The sequence below is a fragment of the Motacilla alba genome, chromosome 4, assembly GCF_015832195.1.
Source record: "Motacilla alba alba isolate MOTALB_02 chromosome 4, Motacilla_alba_V1.0_pri, whole genome shotgun sequence".
NCBI classification, from domain to species: domain Eukaryota; kingdom Metazoa; phylum Chordata; class Aves; order Passeriformes; family Motacillidae; genus Motacilla; species Motacilla alba.
In genome coordinates this window covers 8,634,192-8,646,481 of record NC_052019.1, presented here as the reverse complement: position 1 = coordinate 8,646,481, position 12,290 = coordinate 8,634,192, and the positions used below count along the sequence as shown (strand labels likewise).

At 37.8% G+C, this 12,290-nt stretch overlaps 1 protein-coding gene across 5 annotated transcripts in view; it reads left to right on the top strand.

Moving 5' to 3' along the window:
• Positions 1-12,290, top strand: part of ZFYVE28 (zinc finger FYVE-type containing 28) — a 146,041-nt gene that overhangs the window by 58,160 nt on the left and 75,591 nt on the right. For all 5 annotated transcript variants that reach the window (XM_038134253.1, XM_038134252.1, XM_038134250.1 and 2 more), the window contains exon 2: positions 7,622-7,762. In XM_038134253.1, coding sequence (XP_037990181.1) covers positions 7,622-7,762 — 141 coding nt within the window. The remainder of the gene's footprint in view (positions 1-7,621; positions 7,763-12,290) is intronic.

Here is a 12,290-nt window from a genome sequence, read left to right as displayed (position 1 = left end):
TATGAGCAGCTTTACACAGATGATGATGCTTTTATTAAAATATGATATGGAACAACTCAGACTTACCCTGAGTTTGCTGAGCCAAAAAAAAAAAAAAAAAGATGTGCTTTGAACATAAAGAAACTGAGGAATGTGCTATGCCTGTTAATACCTGAGAAGGATTGTGGAGCAACTCTTTTACAGTCAGCAGGCTTCAACTCGCTGGGTCAGTTTTCCCTTTTGTTGGAGCTTTGTCTGTGTTCTGATTAAGATATTCTTGTTATGATCTAGGAGTAAAAAACTGTATATAGCATATTGTTCAAATTGAGTTAGTTCTGAACAGCAAAGCAAAATTCATATTTTATCAGATCTGCTAAGCATGACCAAAATATTGGAACTATAGACCTGGGAGGGAAAAAATAATGCAGGAATGTGTATGCTAAAAGGTGACAGCCAAAAAGAGTCTTCAAAACAGTTCTTTAACTGCATAAAGTGGTTGCTTGAGGTTGTTGGGTTTTTTCATTTATTGGGTTTAGTTGGGTTTTTTTAGAATGAAAGTCTGGTTCTGAAAGGAAGAAAGGTTATAGCAACATAATAACTTGGAAGAAATTAACATGTTAGACATGTCTAAGAAGAGGTCGTTGTTTGCCCAAATATTTAGAAGTTGTTACAAATATTTAGACACATCCATTAGACATGGTATAACTGGAGTGGGTTGAAAGTTCTCTAATGTGGTAAGTTGTGAAGAAGTAGTGCGGCAGGATGGTTTGCATTGCTGCAGGACAAATTGCTGGGTGCCACTTCCAAATGCCACACGATTCCTCTGTGCAGGGTGGGGCTGTACATCTGGAATTGAGCCTAATCAATCAACAAGCCCAGGGAGCTAAATTGGCTCTTTTCCTCTTGATAGGTAACAAATCACTAAAAGCACTGCAGGATCAATTTTGTTTGAAGAGATGCTTAGTGTAATGTTTAAATACAAAAATCTAGACAAATCTGAAGCAAACTGCATAAAAGCATTTAGGGGAAAAAAATTGAGGAGTGATTTGTATATTTCAATATGTATCTTGACAAGCTGAATTTGTTTCTAAGTAAATATTTGTTCTTTAAACTTGATTGTTCTTACAACAGCTGAGAATGAAATCTGATTTGCTTAAGGTCGGACTCTGAGACATGAGCTGCTGGGGGAGGCTTTAGCTAAGTGTTTTACAAATTCAGAGGTGTGGGTTGACCTTGTCTGGCTGCTGGGTGCCCACCCAGCCATTCTCTCACTTCTGTGCACAACAGGCTAGGGGAAGAAAACAGGATGAAAAAGCTCATGGGTTGGGATAAAGACAGGGAAATCATTCACCAGTTGAGTTGCCATTGTGAGCAGAACAGATGCAATATGGTAGTGTTAACTTCTTGCTAATGAAAACTAGCCTGCCATAGGCTGGATGAGTGGGCAGCCTTGAAGGTTCCCCACTCTTCACCTGGTAGATGTGGCTGCTCCATCACTCCCCTGCAGCAAAACCCCTTTCTCTCCTGGGGTCCATGTTCTTTCCTGGAAATCAAGGCTGGGGCTCAGCTGCAGAGCACTCCTGTTCTGCAGAATAGATATCCACAAGGTTCAGTAATTTGTATTCAGCATGTGCTGATGTGCTTCCCCCAGAAAATGAGGATTTGAGCACATGCTTTTCCAGATTAGTATGATGAACGCTCAAAAATAGAAACTATGTACAGTGACTTAATCTATCATGAGTGAGAGCCCACAGCATGGCAGTCTCAGGTGTTTGGTACTCTAGTTAAGCATAACCATTTTAAGATTTTCCTTTTTGAGGGGTTGGAATTACAACCAATGTAGAGAACACTGGAAAAATTTATCCACCTGATTTTTGTTGTCCTATGAATCATTATCTCACTGGGGTTGGTTGTTTGTTTTGTTTGTCTCTTTGCTTAAGGTGCTGCTAGCATTTTATTGTGTTAACAAGCTGTTCACCTGTCTTTCTTGCTTGTGTAATGATATTCTATAGATAAACACAGAGCAGCTGGCAAAGCTTTAACCAGGCTGTAGCTTTTTTCACGGTGCTTTTTTCTACATATCCTTGTGACTAATTACCAATTGTTGTCTTCATCTTGGAATCCTTTTTATTTTTGTGCATGTGCAACACTAGCCTAAGACTTCATGACATTGTACAAAATGTGACTGTTGAGGGAATTTTTTCCCTTTTTTTCTTTAACAGATAGCACTAGTTTAAAAGAAAAAGACCACAAACTAAGTAAAAACCCGAAACCAAATAACTCCCCTCCGCATACAACTATGTAATTGCAACAGCAGTTCCTTTTTCATTTAATATGAAGAAAAATTTTTGCTGCTAAACCTTCTGACAGTTAAATGCCAGAATTTTTGACTCACCTGCTTGTTAGAGAATCATTGTTTCTTCTTGTTATTTATCAGCATTTGGAAAATATTGACAAATTCAAAGTGCCTGTCCAAAGGAAGGATGTGAATACACTTGTTTACATGTGAGGTGAGATATAAGCAGATGTAACAACTTGCTGATATCTCTTTTTGAAGAAGTACTTTCAGTCTTTGGAATTTGTCATCAGCCAGTTAAACCTACACTGCACCTGTGACTGGTGTAAAAAGTTGCCAATTGACTAAGTTTCTGTTGCTGTAAGTACATTACATTTTCATAATGGGGATAAGTACACTTTGGACTTTGTGCCTAATTCTTGTCACTTTTGAACAAAATTTTTTTCCTTATAATGTTATGGAAGTCTTAGTTAAATTTAATTAACTTAAAACTAGTTATATGCAACATCATCTGTAAGTTTTGAAAATACTGAATTGGCTCATCAGTGCTTTTATTTTAATTTTTAGGGCCTAATTCTGCCTTTGCACAGACCATGTTGCCACCTGGTACAAGGAGCTGTTTTCCAATACAGAGGCATTATTTTCTCTACACTGCAGATAAAAGCAAGTTTCTAACCTGTGGTTTCATGAATTCTCATCCTAAAGGGAATGTCCTAAACTTGAGAAGTGCCTTTTTAAAAATTTCTATGCTGTGCAGTAATTGTTCATATTTGGGACTGTCTGATAATGGCAGGACTTATTTTGGGGTTTGGAAAGTTTGAGGTTGATCCTGTGCCTCTTTCTTTTCCCTGAAAATATAGTAGGCAACAGATTAAGACTGAGAACAACTGGACCATCCTTATTAGAGACGCATTACTATTATAACCTGCCTTTGAGGCAGGCTAACTGAGATTCCTGTTAATAGAATCCTTGGGCTGAATTACAGTGAAAAGACACTGAGTGACCAGTGTATTTATGAGGCAGATTTATTTTTCAACAATCCAGTTGCAGAGGAAAGTATGTGGGCATTTTGTTTCTCTTCTGTAAAAGTATAAAAAGATCACAAAATATGTAAGGAAAAGAAAGAGGAGGATAAGACTAGATAGTTGAGAGGAAAGATGACGCCACCTGTGGGTCCAGTGGTGAGGCTTGATTACTGTTTTGCTGTTCTAGTGTTCACAGATGTGATCCTTTGGGAGTGGGGGCCCCATGAAACAAAAAGTTTGTCAGGTTATGTACATTCAAGCTGGCGTGGAAATGCCTGGATCCCTTCCTGGGTGGGGATTCTCCAAGTCTCATGCCACACTGTGGGCTATGTACAGTGTTGGATGAAGAATTCCCAAAAGGAGGGAGGGAGTACTTTTAGGTCCTGGGTAGTCTAGAGCCCCCTCTCTTGGTCCTGTCCACTCCTTGACCCCACTTCCATGCTTCTCCACTTCATTTTGTGTGCCCACCATGGACCTGAACGGGAAAATTAGCTCCAGAATGGTGCTGCCCTATGTTTGCACAACCCCCATTTCCAGGCACATCCTGTTCTGACTTTCTCACTTGAGTAAGAAATTGGTGTTTGAGGCATAGCAATGCATTAACTCCTTACTGTCCAGGCTTCCAAAACAGCCTTTCCCTTACCACAGGGGGAATAAAGGAGGCTGCATAGATGCAGGGCAGTTCCTCTGATGTGAATGTGATAGCCTCTCTCTAAAACTTTTCACTTCATCTGTTAGAGCTGTAGCAGAATAGCAAGGGTTGAGCAGGCAGTTCATGTTTAACCTTCCTGGTTAAGGAAGGGTTGTGTCATTTGGACCCTGCAGCAGTTAAAAGTATTGCACATGTTCTGTCACCAAGTATTGTCCCGTGATTGTGAAGGCGTTTCATACAATGTGTAATAAAATACATGTATTTGTGTAAAATGCACCTTTTAGTAAGTGCTCTTTGAAAAGTTACCCCAGTGCATGTAGGTTGACTTTGTGCCCATGTCAAAAGGCAATCTGGATTTACCATCAGCAAAGGCATATAATTATTGCTTTTCTCTATAGTTTCGTTCCATAGGGATCAAGTCAGGGTTCCTGAGTGTGGCAGAAAAACAAATGTTTAGTGCTGGAAGAGTGCCAGTGAACAATGGGAGATCTGGAGCTTTTCAAGTCCATGGAATTTATTTTAAGCGGGGTTGGGTTTTAGCTGTTGTTCTGAAGACTTTAGATCAGCAGTTCAAAAATGATGGATTTTATTTTCCAGAGGACAGCTGGCAGGCTTCAGAAGATAGTGCTGTCACTAGCTGGGATCTTGCTCATTTGCATGGTTCCCTTGCTTCTGTCTGTTGTTTGGCTTATTTGGGATCATCATGTCATCTTTTTGTGGTGGTGGCTGCATTCCTGTTGCAATCTCAGTAGAGGAAAAAGCCTGAAGAAAATCTTTACTTTTCTACAAAGGATCACGGAAACCAGGGGGAAAACATTCCCTTCAGTGTTCAAATTATGGGCTGCTGTCAGGTCTAAGATGACACACGTTTTATATTACTCAAAAAGAGGTGGTATTGATACTTGAAAGCTGCTGTTAAAAGTCATGCAAAAAGTACTTGCAATTTTCTTTCAAAAAGGGGACGTGTCCCTAAGAATAACCCTTGTGTCTGTAAATGTGATTTTCAAAATGATTCTTAGATTACAGAATTATTGTGTGGTTTGAGATTGGTCTGTTGGCACCCTAGCTTCTTGTTGGTAGTTTATTTTTTGGTCTCTGTCCCATGCTGGGAGGTCTGTGCTAGAATTTTTGTTCTCCGCTAGTTGTCACTATTTTTTAGGGACAGTTTCTGGTTTTGGTCTACTAGCTTGTTTACAAGATGTGAGAAGAGCATCTTTTCCTTTGATAACATGCAATAAATCTACAGACCTGTTATTTATCTAATAACCTGTAGCTAGCTAACAGGTCTCTTAAATTAAGATGCTTTTAACATTCTCTTATAGTCCATTTAAATCCTGTTTGAAAAATCAGATCAGAATTTATTACGCAATAAACTGAACTAACCTAATCCTGGTCACTGTTCATTGGTTGGACTTGATGGGTAAAGCCAGAATGTAGCCAGTTCAATAGTTAATACAGCTTTTTCATAGGGACAGTTTTATACTGACTTTGTGGATGACAGGCAGGCATCTTCTGATTTTAGTATCTGACCTGTTGAGTGGAACTTACTAAAAAGTAAAAATCATTAAATATTGAGTGTTTTTTCATAAAATGAAAGAATGGTGTATTATTATATAGCATGGCTAAATGTGTGTTATTTTGTTTAGAGGGTTTTTTTGTTTAATTCGTGGTGTGCTGATTCCTGTTTTGGTACTGGCTGGAATGATAGCTTGTGTATAGCACATAAATGGGGAAAGCAAGTTTTGACTTGAAGTGATGATTTCAAAGTGATGGTTTCAAATCTGAGGAGAATGTTCTCCAGTGGTGTGGTACATTGTGCTATCAATAAAGATACGCCAGGTACCCTGGGCCATTTGTTGGGCTGAATATGTGGAATATAAAGAGGCATTAGGCAGAAGGAATGCAAGGTGTACTTGCAGAATGAGATTCCTGCCTGGAGAGCTCATACTAAAGAGGATGTTGGGATAACAGCAATATCACCACATCCAAAAAGCCTTCCTGTGCAATCAAACAAAATTTCTCCTCAGAAATCCCAAACCCATAAGTGCATCCCACAGTGGTGACATGGTTAAAGGGGTTACTGCAGTCAGTGAAAACAGAAATAAGCAAATAGAACTAGTGCTGAATAAGGCAAAATGAGCAGTGTTGGTGAAGTCCAGCAAATCAAAACAAGAGCTTGGATGCATTAATTTGTTGTTAAATGGGGTGATTTCCTGAAACAAACTACCAGGGCAAGTGGTAGGTTCTCCATGAGATGTTTTCAAAAAGTTGTTCTATTAATTTTAGTACGTAAGGATGGGAATTGCTAGTTCTTATTCTGCCAAAGAATAGTAAGGAATTTGGAATAAATTACTTGAACCATATATTACATAAACTGAAAGTAAAAATTTGCATTGGACATGGCACTATCCCTAATTTTCTGTTACCTAGTGGAGTAAATTGAATTAGTAAACTTTTGTTTTATTTGCTTTAAGTGGCCCCCTGTGAAGAGGTTTAGAGTTTCATGCAGTTTCATCCTGCCAGGGACCACATATGATTGACACAATTAATCAAAGATCACCCTACTAATCCACACCAAACATAACACAGTTGAGAGAACTCAATTAAAACTTCTGTTCCTCCAGTTGAAAAAAATCAGCCATGTGGGAGCTAAGTGTCTCAGACATGCTTGTTTTGCTTGAGACCAGTCTTAATAAATTGCCTTTTTTTGCTTCTACAATGCAATTTAGATGCTTAAAAATCAGCAGTCATGCTTTGTCACAGTTCCATACACAGACTCCTGCATCTTTATTAACTTTGTCTAGAGGGTTTTAATGGTTGTGGATAAATGCTGAAAGAAAACATAAAAATCAGAAATAATACAATCGTCGGGTAGAGAATGCTTAAAGAGATGCTTTACTAAGCTTGACTATAAATACAGAAATTTAGAACTAAACAACATAAATTTTAGTAGTAATTACATGCTCTCCCTCTTGTTATCATTTGTTTTGAGTTTTGTTTGTTTCCCTGACCATATATCACAAGCTTTATTCTTCTCCCTGGGCACCTTTATATCGGGGCTATAGTGAAGACATCATTCAAGAGTGTAGATTTTTGACAGCTTACAATTAAGATGTTGGAACCAGGACTCCTAGCTGTTAACGTTCAAAAAATCCTTTTGTGGTATAAACCTCTTCTTGTGATGCTCAAAGGAAGGATTCTGGCCAGACCATGCTGCAAAGTTTGCCATGGTGCTTGATAGATTATTCCATTGCTTGATGGGTTTGGGGGGTATAGTTTGTTTTAACTTGGAAAGCAACTTTGTCTTGTTCTGCCTAGAGCTGAAGTCTGCTTCTGCTTTCTGATTCAGTTGTTGGCTCCTCCAGATAATTATGCCACAAGAAGTGAGAATGCCAGGGTGGTTTTGGAGATAATGGTAGCTGAGTAATGTCTCAGATCTTTTTATGTGAGACATTTTTTGAGAGGTTTTTTTTTTTTCAAAGTAGGAAAAAATTTGGAGGGTATGTAAATAATCTCAATATTATTCTTTTCCATGCTGCTATACTGCTTATCTGAATTATATGTTAAAAAAAAAATCACAGTAAATACAACTAGCTGAAGTTTTAGGTTTTGGCATTGGTTTGGGTTTTTTGAAATATTAATGTCATTTTGTCCATGTCTCCAATGCAGAGAACAGACCCACAGCTCCTTGCTCAGTTCTACTATGCTGATGAGGAACTAAATCAAGTAGCAGCTGAACTGGACAGTTTGGATGGACGAAAAGACCCACAGAGATGTACCCTGCTGGTCAACCAGTTTCGCTCCTGTCAGGTAACTCAAGTGGCAACTTGCTGATTTCACTGAGATTCTTATGTACATTTAATGTATTCCATTAATTTTTTTGGATTAGTTAGTTTTTATTGTCAGAGCTTTTTAAAAGGGACCTTTGTTAGATACATGGCTTTCATTACTTTAAAGGGTATATTCTTGAAAATACTATCCATAAATTAAATTTCCTATGTCTCATTTAAAAGTGTTGAGGCTTTCCCTGAGTAAGAATACACATTATAAACTTTGTTTCCTTTATATAAAATAAGCATACAGAGCTTACAGGGCATGAGAAATATTTCAAAATTTCAAGCAGCAAAAAATAAGCATGTCATTTGTAGCTGCTCAGCTTTCATGCCTCATGGATCTCAGAGATTTTCATTAGTAAAGGAGTTACATTCAGAGGGTTATGTGGTGTTTAGGTAATTCAAATTTTTAGACATAGAAAGAATCTACATTTTTGTACCCTTCATATTTACATGAGTGCTTTGATATTTCCTCTCCCAGCCACACCCAAGAAATACAATTTAAACTGGAGTAGGTTCAAGTCTAAAATAGATGATTCTCAGGTGGTATGAGGATTTCTGTATGAAAAATAAATGTTTGCTGTCACCTTGGGACAATTTTAAGTGGAAGGACCATAGTAATAAATAAACATTTACATCTCCACCAAGTAAAATATGATGCAGTTAAGTGTAAAGAATGGATTTTGATTCAGCCTTGCTGAAATTTCTTCCTGTTGCTCCTAATAAAATGTACTAAACTTCATTGTGTGGAAAAATATCATCACTAATCATGTTACGATGAGTTTCAAGAAAAGTGCCCTGATCATTGTAGGAAGTGTTCACATTAGGTTAGCTGAGTCTGTTGAAAAGAAAAACACTCAACTGCTCTGTGTTTGCTTGCAAGAAAACTAAATTTTAGAAGTGCAGCTTTTTGAGGAGCGCTTACCGAGAAAGAGTAGACAGTGGATGTGTTGTTCTGTCAGAAACAATTTTAATACTTCTGTTGACTTTGAATATCTTGACAATTTCCTACTGTATTGTTCCTACAGAAAAATGTGAGTTTAAGGGATTACCAAATTGGAGGCTGTAAGTTTAATAACAATTAAAAATGCTGTGACTTGGAGTGAAAAAAAATAGATGTGAAAGTTGCCTTCAGAGGAAGGCTTCAGTCTTCTCTATGACAGATCAGCTGTACCCAAACCACACTTCACAAAAATTGATCTGACTTCTACAAACCTCCAGTAGTGGATGTTCCACAGATTTTCTAGTCAAATTCTTTCAAACTGGTAGGAAATGTTTTCTGATATTAAGAGTGGGTTAACACTATCATTGTGCAAGAAAAATCTCCTTGGTTGTCTTATCCTTGGCAATGACAATTTATTCCCTGTTTCCCTGCAGGCACACAGACTTTCTGATGTGTTTCCTGTAGTATAGGCAGACCTGAAGAGCTGTTGTATTCAAAAAAATAGCTTCTCTGAATGTTTCACCTGTAGGAGTGCAGGAAATGCAGACTCTGGCTGCTCCTTGGTCAGTTTACTCGGCTTGTTCTGTAGTGATTCACTGCCTTGTGATTCTTAATATCTTTTCATGTCTGGTAATTTCATTTGTCAAACAGATTGCTGTTACTGAAACAATCTGTTGCTAGAACTGAAAGAAAAAATTAAGGGCTTTTTTATGTAGCTGTTTTTGTAATTTGTAGTTTTGAAAGTTCTGTAGAATAGGTCAGATCCTTGTCAAATGTCATGTCAAAACCAGCTTTGCTTAATTAGGTCTTACGTTATTTTGTAGTACTTTGTGTAAAGGCAGTGTTTTTTGGTTTCTTCTAAGAATTTGTCCTGTAATTTCCAAACAAGAGAAGGAGCAGTGTTTTATTAAGGACTCAAAATGTAGATATTTGCTGACCAAGTATCACACAGTAGGAGGAAAAATTGGTTTTAGCCTAAGGTGTGGTGGGGTTTGAGAATGATGGAGAACCAACAGCCAGCCCTGGGTTCAGAATTGTGGTAGAAGGTTGTGCATGTAAAAGGAGGGTAACAGCTGCATTGTGCAATGCCTCTGGTGTCTGCAAAAACTGTCATGCAATTCTGAGACCTTTCCTTTAGAAATGTGCACTTTCTGACTCTTCAAGCAATGCTTTCGAGAAGTATCTTGTGACCACAGAATGTAGTTTTCCAGACTCCCAGTATTTGCATGAGGTTTTTTTTTCCTATTTTGTGCTAGTTTTTCCATGGAAACAGTAATTTTAAGATTTCCAGATGACTCCAAATTTTTATCTCCATGAAATTTAGAGGCATAGCATTTCTATCAGATCTTAATGTTTTTTTAGGGACAAAGATTTCTGGAATTCCATGTCCTTCTCTCTTGGCATCTCTTTTTAAAATTAATTCATTGTTTCTGGGTTGCTTGTTTTCATATAATTTACTGTTGGTGTCTGCCTGATTAACAAATGATGGTTTTGAATTTTATTTTTATCAGTTAGAGAGAGGAAATGCCTTTAAATTAGTGTAATTTTTTTTTAAAATGCTATCAAGTCTTACAAACTGATTCTTCTTGGAGAGAGGTTGGGTGTTATGTTGGCTCTCAACCATATCTGAAGAGCCAAGATTTAAATCTTTGTGTCTCTTTTGAACTTGTGATAGTTTTGTTAAAGATCTCCAGGTTTACTGTAGTGTGTGAACAGACTTAGACAAACCAGAAGGTCTCTGCCTGAAGGATGTAATGCTTCATAGTGTACATACTTCAGGTTTTCTATCTTAACAAAACAGGCAGAATCAGTCAAGGCAGGTTGAAGGTATGGTGCATTGTGAATGTGCTGAGAGCTGCAGTCTTCACAACTGTTGATGCTTCTTTACTAAAGAACTGCAACTCTGAATGTTGTCTTCTCTTTGTCATAGTACTGTCTGCTGATAAGAATCACACTTTTTACAGTAAATTAACTTTTCAAAATTTCTGAACATCTTGCAGCTTGGTTTTCAAATGCTGTGGGTTGATTGTACAGCAGGATGCTGAGTAGCATAATCCATGAGTAAGAGTGGTAAGATGAGTAAGAGAATGGTTTTCAAAGCTTTTCATTTTCACAATAACGTGATGTAACACTGTTTTTCAGTTACGGTAGCCTATTATAAAAATGCCATCCCTCATTTTGCTTTGCTGTTTGCATGTCAGTGTTAAAATATTGTGAAATCATAACATATCTATCAGTACAGTATCTTGCATTTATTGTGTGATTAATACTTATTCAACAGAATAAAACGCTTCTCTACTGGTTTCTGTTAAGATTAACAATACCTTAAGTGTGCTGAGATGCATGATAAAAAGCTGTGTAAGTTTTTCTTAAATGAACCAAAAGGTAGGTAGAATGTCAAACTTTGGTTTATTGAACTTGATTGATGGTTCTAGAAGGAAAGCTCTTTTTTCCTTAAGAAAAACATCTCTGCCTAAGTGAGTCTTCAGTGATGTGCAGCGCTTGTTCATCTGAGGTTTTTTCCCTGCAACACGAATCATTGCAGTATTTTTATATTAGTGGTATAACAAGGTGTCTTTTCCTATGCTTCTCACAACATCACACAGTATTGAATTTTACAAGAAGTGATGGTAACTCATGTACACTTTTGAATTATTCACTCATGCATTCACTATCGTTCTCTAAATTAATTTGCTTTGATCATTGCTGTTTTCACATTGATTAATATTTTGTTAGTTGACTTGGTAAACTGGTTTAAACCAATTGATTGGCTATTTAAATGGAGTTGGGTTTATTGTTAAATATTACAAAAGTTCATTTGTTTTGTTTTAGAGTAAAGAGTAAAAACCCCCTTGTTTCTGAAGCAGAGATTTGTTAGGACTTCACTGGTAACAAACTTGTGCATAACAGGTGAGAATGTTTTTAGGATCATAGTCCTTGCTTGCTGTTTCAGTACACTGAGAATTATTTCTCTGTGTACAGTAGTGAGATCTCAGAATAGCACATGAGTCAGCTCCAGCATGGTTTTATAGCATTATTCCTCCAGATTCTCTCAGCAGTGTGTTGCTTTATCTGCTGAAGTGCACAAGGAAGGGATTTGCCCCCCATCAGGGCACTGACCTGAAGCAAACCATGGACTCTCCTGGCTGTGCTGTCCTTTTGCACTGCTCCACAGCATAGTACAATGGGGAATTTATAATATTTGTGAGACATGACTGTTGGTGGCTCACTGGTTGTTGGCTGCAGGCTCACTGCATTGACTGGCAGTACATGACGCTCGTTCTTCACTCCTTTCCTGCTATTTGCCTTCTTGGGAAGCACCTCCTGAATTACTGCAATTGGCAGCCCAGTGTTTCCAATTCAGCTTTAGCAGTTCCAGTTGCTGTAACATGAGGCTTTAAAATGCAGTCTTTAGTGGACTGCCTCCTGTACAGGTCACTCCTTCATACAGTGCTGGGAAGAGGCCTCTGTGAACCTGAACTTCATTATCTTCTGTAGCCTAAGTAAATGTTGCTGAGAAGTTGAGACTCTTAGAGAAAGCTAATCATATTTCAGTGTTGTG